This window comes from Penicilliopsis zonata (assembly GCF_001890105.1).
Source record: "Penicilliopsis zonata CBS 506.65 unplaced genomic scaffold ASPZOscaffold_33, whole genome shotgun sequence".
NCBI classification, from domain to species: domain Eukaryota; kingdom Fungi; phylum Ascomycota; class Eurotiomycetes; order Eurotiales; family Aspergillaceae; genus Penicilliopsis; species Penicilliopsis zonata.
Window position 1 is genome coordinate 64,125 of NW_019208937.1, and position 23,329 is coordinate 87,453.

The window sequence follows — 23,329 nt, forward strand, 5'->3', positions numbered from 1 at the left end:
TCGCCTTAGCTCTAGGATCTGGAGATGAGATAAACGATAGGTAGAGAAGCCCAACATACGAGCGATAATGATCCTCGAGACCACTACACTGGGGTTTGTTTCGATGAAAACGGAGATGGGAAGAGTGTGCATTTTCCAACCAAGGATTACCTTAGTCAGACGGAGCTTTCTCCACTTGTTGATATACAAAAGACGAGGGGCTTGAAGTTCAATATTGAGGTCCTAAGAGCGAAAATTGCACGTTGCCCGCGTCAAGAAGTAATATGATAATGTTCCACAATTAAACAATCCGATACTGAGCCCGAGATTCACACGCAAACCAGATCAAGGTGGATGAAACCATTTATCTTTCAAAAGTTGTTTTGCTGATGGTCTGTTTCGAGGATCTAGCTTCATTGCCCTCAGCACGAAGCTCTTGTCCTCTTCACAAATTTCTTGAGTGGTAGTGAGATGAAACGGCCGCAGGGTCTCAGGTGGGCTGCTCTGCATGACCCAGACGAGAACCGCCAGTCTTTGCTTGTCCACGATCTGTTCATATGACTCTGGAAATGGTCCGAAGCATCTATGATGCTTAAGAAGGATCTTAAGATCGTAGTCTTCATGGTCTGGAAGAACATCCAGCTTGAAAATATGAAGTCCATCTCTATAGAGGAGACTGATAATCTGTTTTATTGAATAGACATTAATCTTGAGTGCAGAAGATCTTCAGTTATAAAGGTCAAACTTGCCATTGCACCAAATGACCAAATATCTGTTACAGTACCCCATTTCATTTAAAGGTGTGCTTCTGGACTTCTAAAAATAGGCGTGCTAATGGGGTCACCACGCTGCGCATGAATAGAGTCGACGTAAACAGTGCTTCCAAAATCTGCTAATTGCATATCTGTAAAGCGGACATCTTGTTGACCACAGTTGACTAACACATTGCTGGGTTTAATGTCTAAAGTCATGCCCATCAGAAAGATTTAGATAGAAGAGAAATATGGAAAGATGGACCACACCAGTGTGTACAAAGCCTTCGTCATGTAAAACAGACAGTGCTTCTAGCACCCTTTTCGCGATCAACTTCACCTCTGGCCGAGTAAGGTGTTGTTTGTTCGATGCATTGAGAATATCATCATCTAGGTATCTCAGAATGAGAGTAGGAGGGACATCGGAGCCTTGAAGCTCTTCGATTAGGGGGCGAATAGTTAATGTTCGGTGTTGAAAACGAAGCAGAACGTCTCGTTCGTTTTGTAATCGAAAGTGTCTGACACTTTTCGCGATAACTTTCTCTTGAGACTCATTTCTGTAGTGGTTAGTTCATATAAACTATTATCCTTCATTACATCCGGATAATATCAAAGTATAAAGGTTCATACGGTGCAAGCCAGACACAGTCCTGCAGTTGTTTAATGACAGTGTACAGGCCCGATCGGCCTTTCAACGACTGGCCAAGAAATAATTTGGATACTATATTGGAATATTCATACAGATAGAGAAAATGCAGGATACTGAGGAAATAGAGGAAATAAGAGGGCAAGATGATAGAAAAATAGAGCCTAGGATGAATATGTCAGTATTGACCGGGAACCCAGTGGATTTGACACTGGGTCGAGAGACACCTTCCAAACTGGGCAATGATTGCAACCCTTTTTCAGAACCAGGTAGCCTGATTCTGAACAATGGCTCGGTGCTATAAGGCGAGATCCGGGAGAAGCATGGCGGCTGGAAGATGTCCCTCTACCTCGGCCCTTTCTTGCAGAATGACGACAAAAACCTTTCTGTGAGAGACGGTGTGTGCTGTCGACATTTGAAATGGTCTGATCTAGTTAACAGCTAATGTGTAGCTTGGAGATAGATGGTACAAAGTATTGCCTAGGAGGTAATAGCTAGAGAGATATTATCCGCTAAATTCAATGCCAATTTGATACTCGATTCGAATTGAAGCGAAATTCAGCCGACGATCCTATATAACTAGTCTATGACACATTATGACGATCCACTAGATGTCTGCCCATATATGAGCAGAGACATAAGCAGTTATAGACTCACACTCTGGCTGAGTAGTCAGTCATAATACATATTATCTACCTGTCTCCATGAGCTTTCACAAACGACACTTTCCCTGTGCGAATTTTCGCAACGGCACCCTCTTCAAGAACCGCGAGGGCCAGACGCTCCATGTCGCCAATTATACTGTCCGTCTTGACACGGTGCTCAAAGAGAGTCTCAGCGAGTACTGTGAGCAGTACTCAGTCGTCTTTGAGGGCCGTATTACTGCCGGCCCAGATCAGGTTGGCGACCATGTTATCATCAAACTAGGCTATGAGTGAGTATTGTTCGGCTTTTAGAACTTGGATATTAGTGGGTAACTGTCGTCTACAGGCTGCTCCTCCAGAGCTTTACAGCAGAAAGCCGGGAACTGCTGCTCGAGCGCGCCAAGGAGGTCTTCTGTAACGAGTGTCGCGCGATGCAGCAGCTGGAAGCTTTTGATATCCTCCCTAAACATATCGCGCACGCCGAGCTTATACAGAGCGCCACTGACCCGAAGCCTGGAGGCTCTTTATATGTGATTGTGCGGGCGTTCCGTGAAGGCAAGCAGCTTTTCACCCCCTATCGAAGACGCGTCCCCCTTGTTCTCTCGCCTGCACAAATGCAGTCTATCCGTCGCCAGTGGATTGCGACACATGAGTAGGTGATGTCAGAATAGATATAAGGGTCTTGGCTAAGAACGCAGGGCATGGCGCCAGATAGGCTGGGGGGGGTGCATGGAACTAGAGGACATTTTCTACAACCCTGAGACGGACAAAATGTAAGAGGAGATATTCAAGTAACTTGGCGAGATTTGCTTACCTTGATATGAGTAGATTCCTCCTAGGACTGAGCAGTATCATATGGGACGCATACATGATCAGTGGAAGACCATTAACATGGAAAGCATGTAACTTTGTCTTTATAAACCTGCCGGACAATTGGGAGGAGAATGAGTGGGAGGAGGAGGAAGATGAGGATTGATGAAATATTATATTCTAGTGCTCACTAGTCTAATACATTGCTTGTAGTAGTTTCTTATCTACCTTTGATCTCATTAGCAAAGTAACTCAAGTAAAACGTATCGTTCAAGTCAACTTTGAACACCGAAGCGTTTTATAGTGTAGAAGTCGAATTGCGCCATTAGAAATACGGGTTATCATATCAAGGGTCATGTCTATTGCCCTCCTGTCTGACTTTAAGGCTTCTTTACGCCTCGCAGGGGGTTCATATATATGGCCTAAGCTTTCATAGTACAAATGGCTGTAGGCATGCTCAATTCAGCTGATCTATAGGTACTTACTCTGGACCTATGGCCGCCGCGTATAGAGCCGGACAATTACTCCATCAATTGACGTGAAATTGTTGTCACAAATAATATTTCATTCCATAGGACTAGGACTTATAGTATGGATGATATAGTATAAGCAGTGACAGAACCAAGTACTCAGAGCTAACTTCATCTTACAACTCGGTCAAGTCATTTGCAGGAGGCTAAGTAATTAAATGTAATAATCAAGTATTGAGTTAAACAGTCATAAGTTCTGATTAACTAAAGTAGATTTTATAGAGCTCCTTAGATTGTTCAATCATATAGGATGCTTTTCTTTAAGAATGGTTGTTCTTGAGGTAGATAGCTTTCTTTATATGGAATGGCGCCCTAATTCTATTCACTGTTTAATTACTCTTTATTGCCCTTTCCTTCAATAGAGGCTTTTAGTCCCCTATCATTTACTTCTCACAACATGTGAATACAATGACTAGATAAAGAGATGATATTTAGTAGTTGTAATATATATTACACCACTCTTTCGCCTTACTGATTCTTTCCACCTCTTCCTTTCACCAGAACTTCCAACTATGTCATCCCCTTTTCTGGTATTCAACTAGTATATTCTCTGGTCCTGCCTGCCGGATCTCCAGATCGGCAGCAATAACCTTCCCCATGCAGCTAGGCAGGAAAAGCGGCTTCTCCATGAAACCCAGGTAACAGAATGGCCGAACCTTATGATATCGGTCCGCGCATATTCTGTTCGAGCGGAGGTTCTGGGAGCAGGCCCTCCAGTTGGTGGTGTGTCTATTCCTCCTCTCCGAGAAAAGTACGTGGTGGCCAATATGGCCAGCGTCACCGGACGCTGGATAAATACCATCGCGATGGAGATAAATAAAGTCACAGAGCTACTGGATTTGCCCCAGTTTACTGACTATCAGACCGGCAAAGATAACCCCATCGGTTGTAGCATTAATGCTTATCCAGACATAATCCTCGTGAAAAGGGGGATTACCACGGTCCTGGTAGGAGAATTCAAGACTCCCTGGTCCACTGACCTCAGCGACATCAACGGCAATACGGGCTTTCAGTAAGTGGGAGATTCTTATCCCATTCGCGTGGTCTGCAATAGTCAAATGCTAATTGGGCAAATGGGTCAGATCACAGGATACATGGCTGACTGCCGTTGTCGCTATGGGATATTATCTACTTGCAATTAGACCATCTGTATCTGCCGCGTCTTTGTTTTGCCTTTAAAGATCCCCAGCCCTCTATCATACCCAGGGCTCTCTTCCAGCCAGGGGTAATGCTCCGCCGCGCATTAGTGTCATAGAGGCCTTGCTATATATGGCATATCTGGGAGGCGGTGGCCAGCGCGATGCTTACTATCATGGCCCGAAGAAGCTTTATGCGAGTACAACCCTTGTTTTGACATTGACCTTGCTGACTGGCTATGCAGCGGCCAATGTAAGCATTCCTGGCCTTCCAGGGAACCGCGGAACAGACGATATGGCTCATTCTATTTCTTGCCAAGAAATGACGACGCAGATGTTTGATTGCCGTCCCATAGTGAAGTAGGATAAATAAGTTATGAGTGGTGCCTGGCAATTAAAACAATCCGAGCGCCACAGGCCCAGAAACGAATCATTTGTACTCGTGATAGAGGGAGTAAATGTAGTAATCTATAGTCCTGTGGCTTCTGGCCTCCTACCCCAAACAACATGGGCATTCACGTAGAGATGAAAACGAACGTCCTGAATCTCTTTGCGAACGGCAGCCAGAAAGACGGTGATCTCTGCCTGGTTCCATCCAAGCACTCGGGAGAATAGAGCTGTGCCATAGGAATCAAGCCCCATGGAAGTCGCCTCTTGGTTATATCGCCCCGCCTCCCTCAGAATAGGATCCGTCGGCCACGGGTTGTCAGGAAACTAGCGCTGTCAGCACGCAATGCCTCTTTTACAAAGGTAAAGGAAATGAAAGTGAACTACCCTGTAGATCCTTTCCTCCACATCAATAAAGCCAGCAGTTTTAAGCCTGTTTATGTGATTCCCTGCCACATCCATTGGGCGGTTAAACTTGGAGCTGGCCTCTTTCAAGTGCCTGAAGAATTCCATTGCGTGTGGTGCCTGTTGCTCCGGACTTCCATTTTCAGAATGAAGATCCATTGCAAAGTCCAAGAGCTCGATCCAGCCGCCAGGCTTCAGATGCTCGTATGTCTAGAATAGGAAGTAAGGGACCTTTTCGGCGTTCCAAATCACTCTTGTAGATAACTTACCTGCTGGAGAAGTTTGGCCCAGTCAGCAATAGCACCGCCAAGGTCGCAGGCACGAACAAAATCGAAAGATCCCTTCTTGAAGGTCCAGTCCGACTCGGCATCATCGACAAAGAACTCGATATTTGGAGGTATCCACACTGGTTGAATAGGGCTCAGATCAGTCCCTATCACCTTGGTGCTGGGGAATTCATCCGCGAAATCCATAGCCCAGATTCCTAATACAGATTCCTGTCAGTCTCAATGATAGATGGATGGGGGCTGTCCATGGAAATCTGACCTGTCCCTGTACCGATATCAAAAGCGGCCGAAATATCCTTCTTTAAAGGGGCATGGTAGAGCCTCCCCTGAAATAATAAGCTCCGGATGTGATGCAGAAGGTCCTCACGGTCCTGCTCCATCTCATCATTTGGGAGCACATATTGACCCTCTCTGTATGAATGATATCTCCTTCCATTTTCATATTTGTAGTTTTTGACCTCAGAAAGCAATGATGCCCCATAGGACGATTCGCTTCCAGCGCTCCCCACGGCCGAGTCCGCAGTAGGAGAGGGAGCAGGACTGAGATCGGCCTCGGCAGGAGGAGAACTGTGCGTGTTGCTCTGCTCGGGCGTGGATTCGACCATGTCGGGTACAAGATGAAGAAGGGCGTCTGGGGAAGCAAAAGAGATGTGGCGACGTCGCCCGCTTTTAAAACACTGGCTATCGACCCCGCCCATCAGCCCATCCCCCCTTGTATTCTGTTCCACCGTTCTGTGGTGATTCAAGGGCAGCAGGAGAGGCCATTGGTGAACTGTTAAGCTAAGCAAGGATTATTATGCGGCGCGAGTCAGGGCAAAACCAAAGTGGGTACAGACGATGCATTAGCAACGGAATGTGAATATCCGGAAGAAAACCGAGAGAAAGTACTTGCTAGTACTTTTGCCTTCTCTCCTAGTAATATAGAATCTAATCGATATTCCTGGTCCTTTCTTACAGGCCATTCGAGATGAGACAGACACACTCTATTCAAGACTACATCCTGTGGGAATTCTAGAAATAGCATACATATAGGAGAGAAGTAGATAAATTCTATTCCCAAACTTAACCCCACCTTTCATCCTTATCTCCCTCGGTCTATGCTGCCATGTGAGTAGTGGAACTTGTGGCGTCATATGAAGAGGAAATCAAGAAAGTACAATCAGCTCAGAAGAATCGGCTCTATCAGTAACACTCTTACATCAAGTAACTAGCTGATAGCTAGGCTTGAGGAACTGAGAATGGTAACAGAATCATCATAAGCAGATCAACAGATACTGAGAGCTTTAAATCTAGATGATGCTGTAATTGAGGACATCAAGCCAGGAAAGCCAAGGGAGAATGTATGGTTACTAGCTGTAGTGGCAGAGCCCATTTATAATTCATTATATTATTCAGCCCTCCAGTAGCCTCTTTTGCCACCTCATTATGCATAAGGTTTAACATGTGATGCTATAATATCAGCATAGGGGAAATAACCATGGTTCAGATAGTATAACTTTCACTATTTTACCCTATCGATAGTGATTATCCATAGTTTCTAGAATATATGAGGCGGTTTGGCAAAGCCACCGCCACAGAAAATGGCCAAGACCTCAAGAGACCTACACACCCTCCAGGGCACCATGTTATGTTGCCACAAGAGGGCAGTCGTGAGAGGCTACATGGGAAATGGCGTTTGTCGTTACGTGCCCTTCAACTGTTGTTGGCTATCCAGAACATGATCAGGCAGCTGTCATTCTAGATAGTAGAAAGTCGAGAATTACTCCCTGATTATACCTTCCATCAGACTAGTCGCCGAGAATTACATGTAATGTCTCAAGTTGTCATCCACCGCCACCATTTATCCAAGCATGTCCCTGGATCTAGGGGTTCAGGAGGGGTGTGAGAGCACCCTGTAGGATACCCGTTAGACGAGGAACAGCGAGGCATTGCTAAGCCGCTGTGGGGGTCGGATTTGCATCGTTGGGTTCACCAGGAATTGTATGGCAAGTCATCCAAATGGAATGGCTCTACCATCAGACGCAGTTGAGTCGGATTGCGACTGGCATACCGTTTGCGGGTGCAGGGGACTGTCTCTGCCGATCTGTTAGCAATGCTTTAGGCATCCCTGCTTGATAGAAGGAGCTCACCTAGATACCCTGGAACCGCAACGTCATCATCATTCTCACTGTTCTCACTCTCGATCAGCCGAGTGAGCTCAGACTTGTGTCTGGCAGGGCGTATGGTCGCCCTGGGGAAAGGACCGGCATAGGCGTATCCAGTCATGAGGCCAGAGGTATTGTTTTGAGGGCCTTTTGTGTTGAAGAATAGTAGGTTGCCGAGAGATTGTGGCATAGAGGAAGATCTCAAGGATTAACTTGAGACTTCCAAGAGATGAGCAAGAATGCGAATTCTTTTATACCCCAAGGTGTTGTTCCTAAAGGGTACCTATGTAATCCCATCCCTTTTGCTGACTGCCGCCCCTGGCCGATTTCTGATCGTCCAATGATAGATCCTGTCAAACCCCAGATCTACCATTTGCCGCTCTTCCTCTCCCGATTCGTCTACCAGAGGAAACATCAGGTGGCGCCGCCGTCCACGGCGCAGTCCACGAGACTCGCGGCAGATCAGCCAATTGGAGCCGCTTCATCAACGAGTCACGACTAGACTGATGCTCTCTTCCAACAGCCGTATTAGTGAGCTTATTAAGGAGCTCACGTTAATTGGCAAAGAGGGGAGTGCATCTAAGCCATTTATTAACCTACTATAGTGTATGTTCTTGGCCGATCTATGAATCACCAAACTACTAAGACACGGGCTAAGAGATCATCACTAGTTTTTAATAAGGCTATGCTTGATTAATATTATATAATATTAAAGAATAAATTTTAGTTTTAAGGGGTAGATTATTATGCTGAATAATTTAGGTTGTTATATTCTCACCAAGTAATAAATAATACAGTCATTATTTAAAATAGTTATCTAGATAGAATGTGCTAAATTGCTTTATATAGATAGATTAAAGGGAAGTTTTATATTTATATTCCAGCCTTTATCCCCTATAATACTACTACCTATATAAGATCATTCTATCAGTTAGCCTATTATAGATAAAAACTTAATTATTCAGCTAGTAAAAAGTTTTAAGTGGAAAAATTAATAAAAGATCAATATGCTAGGGGTAGCTATATATATTGAATATAGTCTACTATGCTACCAAGCATCTTTATTCCCTTGTATCATTAACATGGCGCACCCCATCCATTCTTCTAGCAACAGTGACGGCTTCACGCAAGGCACGGCCCACACTTCCACGCACAGCAGCCTCCTCTAGAACCATCAACCCCCCCATGGTGCAGCCCTCTGGGGCGGTTCCCTGGTCCTTGAGCAGGGCGGGATGCACCCCGCTCTGCAGTAGGCCTGCCGTGCCGCGCATCGCCTGGAAGACCATCGTCTGCGCCGCGGGCCGAGGCACGCCTACTGCGACAGCGGCGTCTACCATCGCGTCGACAATCACAGCAAAGAAAGCTGGCGTTGAGCCTGCCACGGCCGTGACGGCATCCATCTGCGAGGGCGGCAGATGCATCACCGCGCCCACGCGGCCAAATAAACCGTCGACTATCTCCATGTATGGCCCAGGCAGGTCGGGCTGGTCGTCTTCCACTGCAGTCAGCGACTCGCCCACCAGCGCGGCAATATTGGGCAGCGTGCGGACTACCCAGAGCCGTCTCTCGGTGGAGGAGGAACCCAGCACGCTTTCTAGGCGCTGGCGCGTCCAACCCGCCGCAACACTGATTAGCAGTTTGTCTGCCAGCGCTGAGTGTATCTCGGGCGCTGTCAGTGCGGCCTCAATGGCCCCAGGAGGCAATGCCAGCAGGACCACATCCGCGCCCTGTACAGCCCCGGCGACGGCGTGATTGTTGTCTTTGTCTGCGGCCAAGACATTCAGCCGCTTCGTCTGCAGATGGTTCGCAAACTGGGAGCTCAGTCTCTCTGCGGAAGCTGTGCTTGCGACGCAGGCTCCGATTTGTGCAAAAAGGAGTGTTTGTGGCTGTGTCGCGCTGGGGGTGCCTAGCAGGCTATCTAGAATGGCTGTGCCCAGGTTGCCTTGGCTGTCAGCCAGCGTAATGAAATGACCAGGAAGTTCTTACCGCAGCCTAGAAAGCAGAGCTTCTTGGTCTCCATTATTGCTTGTGGAATATTAATTCCTGTGAATTAGACCAAGTGGAAATGGTCAATAAATCCCGTTTATAATAGCCTTGGAGGGGTTGTGGGGAACCGGGACAGCTTCCGATGGCTTATCGATGCCTATCTTTGAGTTATCTACCTTTGATATATTGACTTAGCACACGTCATCCAGGCCGCTGAGGGAACGAGAAGTCAGAAGGAATACTAGAAACAATAGGCACTGGCAAGAGGAAGTAATCATTGTTTCAATCTTCGTGATCTACTTCGTATTTCCTAGCCAAGGCATGCAAACACGAGTCGCAGCAGTAGGCGCATTCAACCAAGCCACATGGTGGCCTCTGCATTATTAAAGATAATAATAAAGGCCATAAGGAGAGCTCGAAAAGGCTACTTTTCAATCATATCAGATTCATCTGTATATATGGATTGCACAATGTCATCACCTCCGCCTGCCCTCCTCGACGCTATGAGAAGCCTTCTCACCCATGGTGAATTTTCAGACATGGAGATTCATTGTGGAGGCACCACCTTCAAGACTCATCGAGCCGTGGTCTGCATGCAGTCTCACTTCTTCCACAGCGCCCTGAGTGACGGGTTCAAGGTGAGTGAATTGTTTATCGCCGGCTGGTCTCAAGGGCTTACCTGGTCTAGGAAACCGTAAGCCAGGCCGTCTCATTGCCAGAGGATGACCCGGAGACGATCAAACGCGTGCTGCACTTTCTCTACCTCCAGGACTATGATGAGTTGGAAGATACTGTTCCATCGGGGCAGGCTACAGAAGACATTTCCAAGCCCAAATGCGACAACCACACACAGATCAAGGCTGCGGCCGACATGACCATCCAGGTGTACATTGCGGCAGACAAGTTTGGTATCCTTCCACTCAAGACTCTGGCTGCCGACAAGTTTTCGGAATGGGCGGCTTCAAATTGGCAGTCGCCGGTGTTTGCGGAAGTCGTGGCAGATGTGATGACGTTGATACCGCCGCATGATACGGGCCTGCGGGATATCGTTGCCAGGACCATTGCTGAAAACACGTATCAGCTAATGCGGCAAGATGAGATACTCCGGCTTCTTGAGAGATTCGGAGGCCTGGGAATGTCGGTTTTGGCCACCCTGGCGAGCAGGGGGATGGTTAAACTGGCCAATGAAATGGAGTTGGGCGTTTTATCAAGCATGGCTGAGAAGTTGACTAACAGCCCTGAGTGTTGGCTATGCCAAACAAAATTCAATGTCCTGATGAAGAGTGGTGAATATGAAATGGGGACATTCCGCTGCCTTCATTGTAAAGAACAACAGTGATGTCGAATTAAAAGAGTTTATCTATATTATTATATTTCTAGAAGGCTTATAATCTACAGTGCTTTGCTAGTGAATATCTATTTACCTAGCAAATTATATTTAGTTTAGTATAATAATATATACAACATGGCCTGATTAAAAATCCGCTTGCCCACCATGTGACTCAGATCTAATATACCAGCTGCTATAGTTTACTTTATTCTAGTAGACTGTAATTCTGGTACTTTCTTATTACTTAGACAATATATTTGGGTCTGCCAGATACAGTATCAAACTATTACCTATAGGAGAATATAAAGCTAGCTTAATATTACGTATTGATGTGTTCCTATGTTTCTCAGCCGTTTATACCTACCTGTAGCTATCTCTAGGGTGTTCAAGACTTGCAGCATGGAGGAATAAAAATGCGGGATGCTCTAATATTCAAATAAAGTCGCTAGAAATTCTCAGAATATAGCTACAGTTTTCTGACATCTATAGAATACCTTCCTTGGCAGGACTGTGGAATGCAGAATGGAAGTACTCCCGCAACGCGGTATTAGCCAGACACCCGAACCCAAAGGCCGGGAGAATGCGCATACAGCGGAGGGCAGTAGCGGGCCCCAGGTGTCGCCCAACAGTAACCAGTCTGTCCCCCCAGGGTACTCTATCTCGCCGGTGGTAGAAGTCTAACCCGAGCAAGTGTACCGGGGTGGCGACCAGCTGCGAAGCCATGGGGACCATCAATTGCAGGACGACTGTCGTGCCCGTCGCGCCCAGCGAGTCCGGGACCCGGTGCATACACCAGGGGGCCAGCGTAAAGGAGCCGAAGATGGTGATGGCGTCGCGTAGTAGCAGCAGAGCCAGCGACGCCGTCGCCCCAGTCCCTCCCGCGGGGGGTGGGATTCCGCGTCCAAACAGCTGTGCGAAGCGTAGATCCTTGCGGACCCCAAGCGGGACGTTGACGAGCAGGGTGCAGAGGAAGGTTGCTGAGGCCGCGGTGGACAGTGGCAGGTCTGACGCCGCGGCGAGGTCTTCTGTTGTGTTGGCCACGGCGTACGTCGTCGCGTACAGGGTCCAGACCAGGCGATGCGGGCGCGAGAGCAGGAAGCGGGCCGGGGAGCCGAGGGCGGCCCGCAGGTGGCTCTGGAACCCCGCGCGCGGGGCGATCCCCAGTGTGGCTTTCTCGACGAGGACGCTAGAGAACTAGTTGGCGGGGTCATCCAGTAACTAGGGTTTAGGGTTTAGGGTTATGCGCCTTACCGATCGAGGATCGTCACTGTCGGCGCCACAGCGGTGGCAGCCACGACGGCGGCGATGAGGTCGCCGCCGAGCTCCAAACCCAGTGATGAGGGGATGAGGGGAGAATCCATGCTTATACTTTGCTCCAAAGTAGTGTGCAGGCCGAATCATTTATCTGTTCGCCCGGATGTCCTCCCGAGCCACGACTCTATCTGGCCCGCTTTCTCGGCTTCCCACCCGCGGTTGCTATCGATAAATAGCCAGATAACCAAGCAGATGGTTCATCTTCAAACACTCTCAGCTCATCAATTGTTGCACAAAATGATGACACCCGCCAGACGAACCCTCGCCGCCGTGCGCCCGATCGCCCCGCGGCTGCTCCGTGCGAGGGGCATCGCGACGATGCCCTTCCGCCTGCCAGACCCGCGCAACGAGCCTAATGTGCGTGACTATTTCTTGATCTTGTTTCTTTCTTTACGTGGTGATTCTTTGAATATTGACTGCTCAGCCCCTCTATACTCGCGGCTCACCGGAGCGTGCCCGAATTGAGGCCGCCTTGACCGACCTGCGCGGCCGACTGCCCGTAACGAGCAACATCTACCTCCATGGAGCTGTGCAGCCCGCCAGCTCATCAATCACGCAGCCGCTCCCGGGCGAGCACGCAACGGCCTTCACAAATTATCCCCTGGCGTCGCGCGAGCAGGTGAAAACGGCGATTGAGACGGCGCTGGCGGCTAAGCGCGAGTGGGAACAGACGCCGTTCGTGGACCGGGCAGCGATCTTTCTCAAGGCCGCCGAGCTGGTGACGGGCAAGTACCGCTACGAGCTCATCGCCGCGACCATGCTGGGCCAGGGCAAGAACATCTGGCAGGCTGAGATCGACGCGGCGGCGGAACTGGCCGACTTCTTCCGCCTCAACTGCAATTTTGCGGCGGAGATCCTGGGGAAACAGCCAACGCGGGGGACAGACGGCATGTGGAGGTAATCAGTCCACACAATCACAAGGAGAATCAATGCTGATCACAGAACTCAATAGTCGCATGGAGTACCGCCCCCTCGAAGGCTTCGTCTACGCCGTGTCGCCCTTCAACTTCACGGCCCTCGGCGGCAGTCTCGTGTCGGGCCCGGTGCTGATGGGCAACGTTGTGCTGTGGAAGCCGTCGCCGTCCAACATCTACGCCAGCACGCTGATCTATAAGATCCTGCTTGAGGCCGGTCTGCCGCCGAATGTCGTCCAGTTCGTGCCTGGCGACGCTGCGGAGGTCACCGAACAGGTGCTGGCCCATCGCGACTTTGCCGGCCTCAACTTCATCGGCTCGTCTGCCGTCTTCCGTCAGATATACGCCCAGATCGGCCAGGGCATCGGGAACGGCACCTACCGCGAGTTCCCGCGCATTGTGGGCGAGACCAGCGGCAAGAACTTCCACCTGGTGCATCCGTCGGCCGACATCCCCAGCGCCGTCAACCACACCATCCGCGGCGCCTTTGAATACCAGGGCCAGAAATGCTCGGCCACATCGCGTCTGTATCTGCCCGAGTCGCGCGCCGAGGAGTTCCTCACGGCGTTGCGCGCCGGCGTCGAGCGCATCACCGTCGGCAGCCCCGACGGCGATCTGGAGGCCTTCATGGGCCCCGTCATCCACCGCGCATCGTTTGACCGCATCAAGGGCGTCATCGATGCCAGCAACGCGGATCCAACGCTCGAGGTGCTGGCGGGGGGCACCTACGACGACTCCGTGGGCTTCTATGTGCAGCCCACCGTCTACCGGGCGCAGTCGCCGGACCACAAGCTCTTCCATGAGGAGATCTTCGGCCCTGTTCTAGCAGTATACGTCTATCCTGACGCCGAGTACACCTCGCTGCTGGCCCAGATCGACCAGGCCGGTGGTGGTTTTGCCCTCACCGGCGCTGTCTTCGCCGCAGATCGTGTTGCCATCCGCCAGGCGGAAGATGCCCTGCGATACTCTGCGGGCAATTTCTACATCAGTGAGTTTTTGTTTTCCTTTCTATCCAGGTATCTTTTCTAACTTTGACAGACTGCAAAACGACGGCGGCGCTGATCGGCCAGCAATCGTTTGGAGGCGCCCGTGCCAGCGGGACTAATGATAAGGCTGGCAGCTCGGACATGCTGCGTCGCTTCACCAGCCCGCGCCTGATCAAGGAGGAGTTTTTCCCTCTCGACCGGTTTACCTATCCTAGCAATGAGTAGTTCAATAGACATTATCAGAGCCGCTTTCGTATAATAGGACCATTGCTATTCATATCAATCAGTACTTTGAATCATTTATCTATTGTAATGGGGCAGTCTAGACCTACTGTTCTTATCAAGGCGTTGATTCCGTATCTTCACTAGACGGTGGATGCATAATGTACAGAATCAACAAATAAATAATATTCAAAGTGATAGATAAGATGATATAAATCAATGAAAATAAAAAAAAGTTTCTATTGGCCTCCTTCTTCAATATCTAAAGCTAGCATGTCTGTTCGGGAAGGCTGCCGCAGCATCGGATGGCCTGCCGGTAGACCCAGTGCTATACAATAAATACATTCCATCCATTGCATTCCTCACTCATTCTCTCACTTTCACAGACCTATCCTCTCCCCTCATCCCCTGAAAGAGTTTGACAACATGTCAAGTCCGATCATCATCGTGGGCGCCGGCGCGTTCGGTCTGTCGACCGCCCTGCATCTGGCGCAGAACGGGTACGACAATGTGCTGGTCATGGACAAGGCCGAGCAGATCCCATCCGGCTTCTCAGCTGCCAACGACCTCAACAAGATTGTCCGCGCCGAATACGAAGATCCGTTCTATACTGATCTAAGTCTTGTACGTCCGAAAGAGGGAGATTAATAGAGACGTGTCAGGAGACTGACAAGAGAAACCCAGCAAGCGATCGCGGCCTGGAAGACTCCTCTGCTCGCCGCGCATTTCCACCAGACCGGATTCCTGCACTGCGTGTCCGAAAACGCTCCCCCGGAGGCTGTCGCAACGCTGAACCGGTTCCAGGCTGCCGCGGAACGCAGCCCGGTCCTGCAACCGTACCTGGTGCGCGTGGAGGGTGCCCAGGCTGTGCGCCAGCACGTCTGGCAGTACAACGAGGGCACGCTGCCTGGCTGGACGGGATACCTGAACCGATTCGATGGATACGCGCATTCGGCCGACGCGCTGCGGGCCGTGTTCCGCGCGGCGCAGGCGGCCGGGGTACGCTTCCTGCTGGGCGAGGGCGGGGCCGTAACAGAAGTGGTGCGGGCCGGGAGCGGGAGCGGGGGCGGCAAGATCCGCGGGGTGCGCACGGCGGCCGGGCGCTTCCACGCGGCGGAGCGGGTTATCGTCGCGGCTGGGGCGGCCGCGGGGCGGCTCGTGCCCGAGCTCGGCACGCAGATTGTGGCCAAGTCATGGTCGGTCGCGCATGTGCAGCTCACGGACGATGAGGCGTCGGCCCTGCGCGGCATTCCCGTCACGTACGCGCGCGACCTGGGTTTCTTCTTCGAGCCCGACCCGGCGACCAAGCTGCTCAAGCTGTGTCCCATGGGCGGTGGGATTGTCAACACGGACCCGCACACGGGGGTGTCGCATGCGCCCGACTCTCTCGAGGCCAGTACCGGCTGGATGCCGGCCGACGACGAGGCGAAACTGCGCCGCTTGCTGGCGCAGACCCTGCCGCAACTCGCCAATCGCCCGCTGGTGCACAAGTCGATCTGCTGGTTCGCCGACAGCAAGGACTCGGACTTTATCATCGATTACGTGCCTGGGTCGGAGCACTCGCTGGTTATGCTCTCCGGCGACTCGGGCCACGGCATGAAGATGTTTCCGCTGGTCGGTCAGTGGGTGCGTGCCCTGCTCGAAGCCCCTGACCAGCGCCAGCCTGTGGCGCGCTGGCGCTGGAAAGGCAACCAGAACGATGAGGGGAATTGGGGGGGTGCCGTCAGTTGGCGGCTGGGGGATACCCGGGAGTTGAAAGATATCAAGGCGAGACTTTAAATCAGTAGGTTGAATACATAATATGACAACCGGTAGATTGATTTTCCTACTTATATAACTTGAACATGATTAAGTATACGGAGTAATAGAATCGTACGCATCCGAATATGACACATCTAAGGAGCAACGCCACCTTTATATCACAGGGATTAGTTACAGGCATATAACTATACTGTAGAAGAGAGGCGTCTCTGAAGCGGCAGTCTCACCGAGTCACTTCTTTGCATGATAGTTTTAACCAAATAGTCAATTCAGTCATTCAGGTCATTACCACATCCGATCCTCAGTAAAGGTATTGGCTATCCAGTCTACGTCTCCTGTCACAATCGACTCGGCCACCGCCATCAGCTCCGTGGTGAGTTCCTCGGGATCCCTTCCGACCTCAGGGATGGTCAGCTCCACGAGCGGGTCCGGGCTCGACTGCAGGTCTGCAACCAGATGCGCCAGCATCTGCAACTCGGCCTTGCGGAAGCCTGCGATGAGATTGCCCCGCGACTTCATCTCGTCGAGCACGGCGTGGCTTTTTGCCGTCCACGCCTGCCAGTCGTCCAGCATCGCGGGATCAATGGCCTGCGCGATCGTCAGCACCACCGCCGACGTGAAGGTGGCGTCGAGGTCGAATGTGAGGAAGCTGTCTACACTCGAAGGTAAGCTTATTGTATTGAAGCTGAAATGGCAAGAGACTATAAGGGCAATCAACCTAATAGATTCTGCTGTTGCAGGACGGTGAGAATGGTAAGCATCTGCCGCGCCGACTCAAGGCAGACTTGCATCAATTTGCGCACATTGCCAGATGAATTCTCTAAACTGAGGTCATCGGCAGCTTGCAGTTTCAGCTGGAGAAAACAGCACAGCACTGGTCTGGTGGCCAGGACGATGCACTGGTGGTGCAGCAGATGGAGATGGGCAGCCAGGCGTGAGACACCCGTCACACGAGGCTCGTCAAGCCGGAGCTCGTACGCCTTGGATAGATCGTGAGCCAGCTCGACAATGCTGGCCAGGGTACTCTTTGTCTTGAGCAGGAATCGGCGGTTGAAGCGTCCGTCGGGGCCATAAACAGCTGCTGGTTAGCCAATCCGGCATCCCTTCCTTGCTCTATACTTACTACTGTTGATCTCCTCCATGATCCGGCAGATCCGAATCTGCATCCACAGTGCGATGATTTTAGACGAGCCCGCGAGGGCGTCTGGCATGCAAGGCAGTTGCTCGTGGAGCTGGTCGTCGCGGATGGACTGCGGCAGGCCCATCAACGAGGTCAACTGGCGATCCAGCACATACACCGTCCACCAGATACGCCGACAGCGCTGGACTTCGGCCTCGCCCAGCTGGTCTACCGGCATGTCCGTGTGCATACCTTGTGCCATGGCGATGCGTACTGCTTGTCCGATCTACCAGATTAGTCTTCGCCTGGCTTATTCCTAGCACCGAAGAGAAAACATACAGAGATGTATGCTGAATGGCGAAAGTCCAACGACTGCAGATACAACGCCAGACAGCACAGCATCTCTGTCGCCAGGATAGGCTCCTGGCAGAGCCGGGGCATGTCTGGCACCAGCTGCAGGGCGCGGGCGAAGAACTCGCCGCCCGGGGGCCGCCGCCCGGGGCTACGCTGGACAACAAAGGCCTTGCCAAACGCCATGATGAGCAGGTAATGGATGTACCACAGGCTCGGGGCGGCCGTGTGAGCCTCGGGGTCCTGGTAGAAGGCGTACAGTCCCGCCATGAACGTTGCGTGGTCGAACAGATGGAAGAGCTGGCCCGTGTGGAAGTCGACGACATGCAGCAAGTGCAGCGAGTAGTCGAATGACGGCGCTGTGGTCATCCCCGGCTCGATGTCCAGATCGTACGCCGAACCGTCGAACAGGAGTTGATCGGTTGCTGGCGGGCTGTGGTGGACGTGCTGATGCATCATGCACAGCACCCGACGGGCAAACGACCAGTTGGACGAGGTCCCGAGATAATCTTGAGGATATCAGCTTGATGTGACAAGGAGTGTCCACTCTCCATCCTTACACGATCTACCACTGGCAGCAACCATGTAGGTCGACGGCCGGGTGGAGAGGGGGTTTGTCAGGTTGGAACTCGCATCTTCTTCCCCGTTGTCTTCGTCGACGCCGGCTTCCGCTGCGGCTGGTGATGAAGAAGAAGCAAATAGAAGTCCCGGGGCATGGTCATCAACGTTGTGAGCCACTGGCTGGTGGTCTGCTGGTGCCTCGCCGTGCTCAAGAAGGGCAATCTGGCGATAGAGGTCCTCGAGATGACTGACGGTCAGCAAGCGGTCTATGTCAATCAATCGAAACCACCAGCATTCCATACCCCCGAGTCACCAGCACTTTCTGCACGCGGTCATCGAAAATACAGGGCAGCTTCCGCTTGTTGCATGTCTCGCAGGGCTGATACCCGGAGCATTTCACCTTCTGTCGACGGCAGCGCTGGCAGCTGTGTCAATCATGATCCCATTAGTGATGTGTTTTTGTCGTGTCATAGCCTCACATACGCATTGGAGGATCGCTTCTTGATGCGCGACTCACGACAGGAGCTGTCCATTTTGATCTCGACTGTTGCGGGGGGGGGGGGGAATTGAAACACGCGACAGAATGCTCAAGGCTATATATAGACCAGTTGTTATCTCCTTGTGCGGGGTTGATAAGTGTGGAGATGGTTATCACTAAGGATTCCTTTACCTAAACTGTATCCATCCTGCTGATCAACTAGTAACTAGTAATCTAGTGATATAAAGTATACTTGTGAGGTTAGAGTGGTTTGATAATATAAAATCTCTAGACCATATAAATTTATTTCTTTGCTATGATTTTACTCTTGCTATTCTTCAGGCTTACCCTAGGTAATCAAATCACTAGCTTATATTATTAAACGGTGTCGCATACCCCTGTCAGTCAGACAACATGATACACTGATATAGTGATGATAATGATAAGGTGATCTCCAAGGTATTATTCATAGTAGTAATTATATACTAGTCTACACTCAGCTTTCTGTCATGCCACAATAGATTGTGCTGTACACTTTCAATAGCACAGTTTTATAATAGCTAGTAGCTAGATTACAAGATAGTGACGAGAGCTTCATTTGATACTATCGGATCTATATCCGGCCCCTTTTCCCGAGGACCGGGTATGTTACCGACCCTATATGTTGTAAATCATCGTCATAATCCCTATAATGGCAGCTCCTATTGGCGGCTATTCGAAGGAAACAATAGAAAAGAGGGTAGAAAAGCTGGGCCGGTCAATCTGTTGGCTAGCAGAGAGGGGACCGTTGAGCATTAAAAGGTGCTAGCTTGTGAAATCTCCCTTGAATTGTCACCCTGGCTAAACATGACTCCTGGATCTCCTTCAACGTGCTATCTTAATACACGGGATATAAGCTGATAGAAGCATCCTAGCATCACAATCGTGGTCGACGCGGCAGGCATCCTCATGGGACCCATCGGGCGGGAGATCGCCATGGTAGCCAGGATGCGCTATCTTATCTTTATCATGGCCAGCCTGCTCATCTTTACTGCTGCTATATTCTCTGTCATGTAGTATACACCTGCTCTCTGGTACTGAAATACAGGTGGAAGAATGATATTTATTGTACTTCTATCGGACCCAGCGGCGCGGTTATTTCTATGTGCCTCCTTTTGCATCGCCTTGCCTTGCACACTTGATCATATATCATGACTACCTTTTATCTATATTGCCATAAATCATATATAAATAGAAATATTATAAGTAATAAGTGGTTTAATTAGTATTTATAGGTACTTTCTTTCCGAAACTTATCACTATATTTATTGTGGCTGTCAGGAATATAGGGTTGGCTTCATCAAGGCTATGGTAAATAATAATTTAGTTATCTATGGCAGCCATCTCTAATAATATCCTTTCCTATAGTGGATTTTGGCATCATAAATTCTTAATTCTCGCTCTTCCTCTTCTAATTTTTCATAGCAAGTCACAACGCCTTTTTGAACATAATGACGGAACTAATGGATCCCTACTACTTCCCAAAAGTCCAAACTTTACTGCAGTTCATAGATGTTGCCCTCTATATTATGACTAATACTAATTCTAAAACTGGATTCACCAGCAGATTCTCATTACTGAAGTCACTAGAGGGAAAGTCGCTGTAAAACCGATTAATTTTGTTCATTGGCGCCTTTTAACTGCGTAGAGCAAAGCTGTTCATGACTCTGAGGAGCACAAGAGGCAGGGAGGCAGAAGCTTTAAACTATTTGGCGTAAGAGAATAGGGCTCCCTCTTTACTAGACGATCCGCTTTTTGTATGCCAAATGTTTTCACCCTATATACTACTCATAGGGATCAGCTTTCTCCTTAAAGATGGTCACTACCTTGCTCAATATATCCTTTATTATCCTTAGTTATGTTGGTATAAACCCTTTGTCTATGAAGTAGCAGCTTCTTCCATGAGATCCAGCTTACTGGTTAGTGTAGACTAAGATATCTCTATTGATTATTTATAAGGATACTATAAAGATGAGCTTTGCTGCACTTATAATAATACCAAGTATTAGGCATAATTCACTATAGAGCTGTCTAATATTAGAGGTGTCAGCCTTGATAGCATCATCCATCAACTCCTGCTGGCTCGTCCAGGCCACGTCGCCCTGACATTTAATAAGATACTTATACTTCAATGTAATTTGCTGCTCGCAAAATTACCATGTAGCTCTTGTTCTCGATAAAGATAAATGTAAAAAGGGGTTTTGAATTTGACTTCATGTAAATAATAACAGGGATATTTTAGATAGAAGGATGCTCTTCAACATCATCCAATTAGAACTAGTCCACAGACCATTCAAGGTAGTTACAATGGTTAGGTGAGTTACAGTGCTATGCCCGGCTTGGTCATCCTGTACTACTATATTCTGGCGTATATGGATATCATATCCACCCAAGGCTGCCGAGCATAGTCGAGGGCTCCTCATTGATCGGCCAGTTAACAAAGTATATCAAAGCCCAAGTTGAAGAGATATAGTACGTGCCACCGTCTGTTTGGCTGGAATTCCCCAATCGGTCTATATCTTGCAGCGGCATAGTACCCGATCCGGAGTCTGGATTGGAGGGGTAACCGGCAGGGCAGCCGGAGCGATAGTGGATAGTGATAAGTGATATAAATTAGTATAGAGTTGGAAGATGAACTACTGGTAGCAGAACAAAACACTATATCACAGAATTCCACAATGCCGATCAATAGCACTGCCCGGACCATCCCCCGGGCCATCCCCCGGGCCATCCCCCAGCCCATATCCCCCCCGGGCCCCTTCTCCGCTGTCCACCTCCGCCGCCAGTCCACCAGCAGCCAGGGACAACCTCCTCTGGCAGTCCTGCCCACGGGCGCCCTGCTACGCTCTCTGCTCACCAACTGCGTCGCCTCCAAGCCGTGGCTGCAGCGACCTGTCCTGGCGGTCCTCGCCCGCCTGGCCGCCATCGACAGCGGCAACTGGTTCAGCGTGGACCGCAACCCGCTCCTGCACGCCGTGCTCAAGACCACCTTCTACCGCCAGTTCTGCGCCGGCGAGACTCCCAGCGAGACCCGTGAAACACTGCGCGCCCTGAAGGCAATGGGCTTTGGGGGCAGCATCCTCACCTACGCGCGGGAGACCGTCTTTGACCACCGCACGGGGGCGCAGCGGGCCTTTACGGATGGGAATAGGGTCGATGATGATGAACATATTGCCGTCTGGCGCCGGGGCACCCTCGACACGGTCGATTTGCTGGGGCCTAATGATCTGCTCGCACTCAAGTAAGTATAAAAAGTGAACAAAATGAATACACGGATGTAAGCTGATCTCAAGGCTCACGGGGGCTGGCCCCGGCGTGACAGGGGCGTTTGCCGCCGGGGAGAACCCCCCTGCGGCAATGTGGGCAGCCGTGGAGGCGATCTGCGACCGCTGCGAGGAGCGTAACGTGCGGATCCTGGTCGACGCCGAGTCGCAGCACTACCAGGCGGGCATCCAGAAGATGACCCTGGAACTGATGCGCAAGTATAACCGGAACCGCCCCGCGCTCGTCTACAACACCTACCAGGCATACCTGAAGGCTACACCCGCCACGCTGGCCACCCATCTGGTCGCCGCCGCCCAAGATGGCTTCACCCTCGGGCTTAAGCTTGTGCGCGGTGCCTACCTAGCCACCGACCCGCGCGCCCTGATCCACGACACCAAGGCTGACACTGATGCCGCCTACAACGCCATTGCCCAGGGGGCCCTGCGCCGGCATCTTGGCGACTTTGGGGGAGACAACGCGCTGAAGCCCTTCCCTGCCGTCGACCTCTTTCTTGCCGGCCATAACCGAGTCAGTGTCATGACAGCGTACGAGCTGCACCGGAGCCGCCGCCTGGCTGGCCTACCGACAGTCAGACTGGGGTTCGCCCAGCTACACGGCATGTCGGACGAGCTCAGCTTTGATCTTCTGCAGCGGACAAGAGGGAATTTCAATGAGAAGCCTGGTCTTGACTTCCAAGAACCAGATGTCTACAAGTGCTCCAACTGGGGCACGGTGGGCGAATGTCTGGCGTATCTCACGCGGAGAGCCATTGAGAACCGAGACGCCATTACTCGCACTCACGACGAATATAGCGCCCTGAAGGCTGAGGCTCGGCGACGGATTCTGGCGGGTTGGCAGCCTAGTCCGCGCCGAGGGAAGGTGTGGGACATTTAGCTATACCTATGAATAAGATGATTATGAATATTGACGAATCTACCATCCTTCTATTGATAAATATACCGATTTACTCATAAGGAGATAGGAATGAAAGCTATTTCAATATATGTCTCTCTACTTATATAGTCAGTGGTCATGTACTGGGGTATGATGCATACAAACTATCATTATATTCCTTTTGATCCATTGGAAAGGGGATCGAGAGCTCTTCCATTTCATACTCTATGTGAATACAGGAGAGTGTTGACTGGGACATCAACCAGAATTAGTTCTAATAAATGATTTAAGATATCCTGTGAGTCAATTAATAAAATTATATCCTTTATAGAATGAATGATAATTTATTAAAAATTACTTAAGAAGAAAAGTAATATATTAGGGAAAAT

At 50.3% G+C, this 23,329-nt stretch overlaps 10 protein-coding genes across 10 annotated transcripts; 5 read left to right on the forward strand and 5 right to left on the reverse strand.

The window, feature by feature from the left end:
• Window positions 1–324: 324 nt before the first annotated feature.
• Window positions 325–2,288, reverse strand: ASPZODRAFT_155405 (hypothetical protein; the record flags this gene model as incomplete). The annotated part of the gene is made up of 5 exons (XM_022726207.1): window positions 325–641; window positions 794–940; window positions 1,002–1,288; window positions 1,362–1,452; window positions 2,261–2,288. The coding sequence occupies 5 exons, from the start codon at window positions 2,286–2,288 to the stop codon at window positions 325–327; spliced, it is 870 nt and encodes a 289-aa protein (XP_022576814.1).
• A 1,840-nt stretch (window positions 2,289–4,128) lies between these two features.
• ASPZODRAFT_147608 (hypothetical protein) lies at window positions 4,129–4,861 on the forward strand (the record flags this gene model as incomplete). Its single annotated transcript, XM_022725277.1, has 2 exons — window positions 4,129–4,373; window positions 4,543–4,861. 2 exons carry the CDS (start codon window positions 4,129–4,131, stop codon window positions 4,859–4,861), a joined length of 564 nt encoding a protein of 187 aa, XP_022576815.1.
• ASPZODRAFT_170261 (hypothetical protein) lies at window positions 4,842–6,256 on the reverse strand. The gene is made up of 4 exons (XM_022726934.1): window positions 5,836–6,256; window positions 5,559–5,773; window positions 5,272–5,499; window positions 4,842–5,211 (listed from the first exon to the last, which is right to left on the reverse strand). Exons 1-4 carry the CDS (start codon window positions 6,179–6,181, stop codon window positions 4,966–4,968), a joined length of 1,035 nt encoding a protein of 344 aa, XP_022576816.1. The 5' UTR covers window positions 6,182–6,256; the 3' UTR covers window positions 4,842–4,965.
• A 2,525-nt stretch (window positions 6,257–8,781) lies between these two features.
• ASPZODRAFT_155407 (hypothetical protein) lies at window positions 8,782–9,740 on the reverse strand (the record flags this gene model as incomplete). Its single annotated transcript, XM_022726208.1, has 2 exons — window positions 8,782–9,662; window positions 9,707–9,740. 2 exons carry the CDS (start codon window positions 9,738–9,740, stop codon window positions 8,782–8,784), a joined length of 915 nt encoding a protein of 304 aa, XP_022576817.1.
• A 434-nt stretch (window positions 9,741–10,174) lies between these two features.
• On the forward strand, window positions 10,175–11,080 carry ASPZODRAFT_125791 (hypothetical protein; the record flags this gene model as incomplete). The annotated part of the gene is made up of 2 exons (XM_022721441.1): window positions 10,175–10,344; window positions 10,395–11,080. Coding segments are annotated over 2 exons (821 nt in total), but the record flags the coding sequence as incomplete, so codon positions are not given.
• Window positions 11,081–11,519: 439 nt separating this feature from the next.
• ASPZODRAFT_20632 (hypothetical protein) lies at window positions 11,520–12,397 on the reverse strand (the record flags this gene model as incomplete). Its single annotated transcript, XM_022727630.1, has 2 exons — window positions 11,520–12,222; window positions 12,288–12,397. The coding sequence occupies 2 exons, from the start codon at window positions 12,395–12,397 to the stop codon at window positions 11,520–11,522; spliced, it is 813 nt and encodes a 270-aa protein (XP_022576819.1).
• Window positions 12,398–12,542: 145 nt separating this feature from the next.
• ASPZODRAFT_77330 (hypothetical protein) lies at window positions 12,543–14,475 on the forward strand (the record flags this gene model as incomplete). The annotated part of the gene is made up of 4 exons (XM_022730162.1): window positions 12,543–12,707; window positions 12,775–13,247; window positions 13,303–14,252; window positions 14,303–14,475. 4 exons carry the CDS (start codon window positions 12,543–12,545, stop codon window positions 14,473–14,475), a joined length of 1,761 nt encoding a protein of 586 aa, XP_022576820.1.
• A 423-nt stretch (window positions 14,476–14,898) lies between these two features.
• ASPZODRAFT_77255 (hypothetical protein) lies at window positions 14,899–16,251 on the forward strand (the record flags this gene model as incomplete). The annotated part of the gene is made up of 2 exons (XM_022730156.1): window positions 14,899–15,100; window positions 15,149–16,251. The coding sequence occupies 2 exons, from the start codon at window positions 14,899–14,901 to the stop codon at window positions 16,249–16,251; spliced, it is 1,305 nt and encodes a 434-aa protein (XP_022576821.1).
• Window positions 16,252–16,518: 267 nt separating this feature from the next.
• ASPZODRAFT_20635 (hypothetical protein) lies at window positions 16,519–18,798 on the reverse strand (the record flags this gene model as incomplete). Its single annotated transcript, XM_022727631.1, has 7 exons — window positions 16,519–16,886; window positions 16,952–17,311; window positions 17,357–17,639; window positions 17,693–18,213; window positions 18,265–18,512; window positions 18,568–18,690; window positions 18,749–18,798. The coding sequence occupies 7 exons, from the start codon at window positions 18,796–18,798 to the stop codon at window positions 16,519–16,521; spliced, it is 1,953 nt and encodes a 650-aa protein (XP_022576822.1).
• A 2,662-nt stretch (window positions 18,799–21,460) lies between these two features.
• ASPZODRAFT_20636 (hypothetical protein) lies at window positions 21,461–22,940 on the forward strand (the record flags this gene model as incomplete). The annotated part of the gene is made up of 2 exons (XM_022727632.1): window positions 21,461–22,023; window positions 22,076–22,940. 2 exons carry the CDS (start codon window positions 21,461–21,463, stop codon window positions 22,938–22,940), a joined length of 1,428 nt encoding a protein of 475 aa, XP_022576823.1.
• Between the last annotated feature and the right edge of the window lie 389 nt (window positions 22,941–23,329).

Bases quoted from the DNA above. Each gene is read 5' to 3' on its own strand.
- ASPZODRAFT_170261 (XM_022726934.1), bottom strand. From the start codon at position 6,181: ATGGTCGAATCCACGCCCGAGCAGAGCAACACGCACAGTTCTCCTCCT. The intron at 5,774-5,835 runs GTCAGATTTCCA...AATCTGTATTAG, and splicing joins TGATATCGGTACAGGGACAG to GAATCTGGGCTATGGATTTC. The intron at 5,500-5,558 runs GTAAGTTATCTA...TTCCTATTCTAG, and splicing joins GGGCCAAACTTCTCCAGCAG to ACATACGAGCATCTGAAGCC.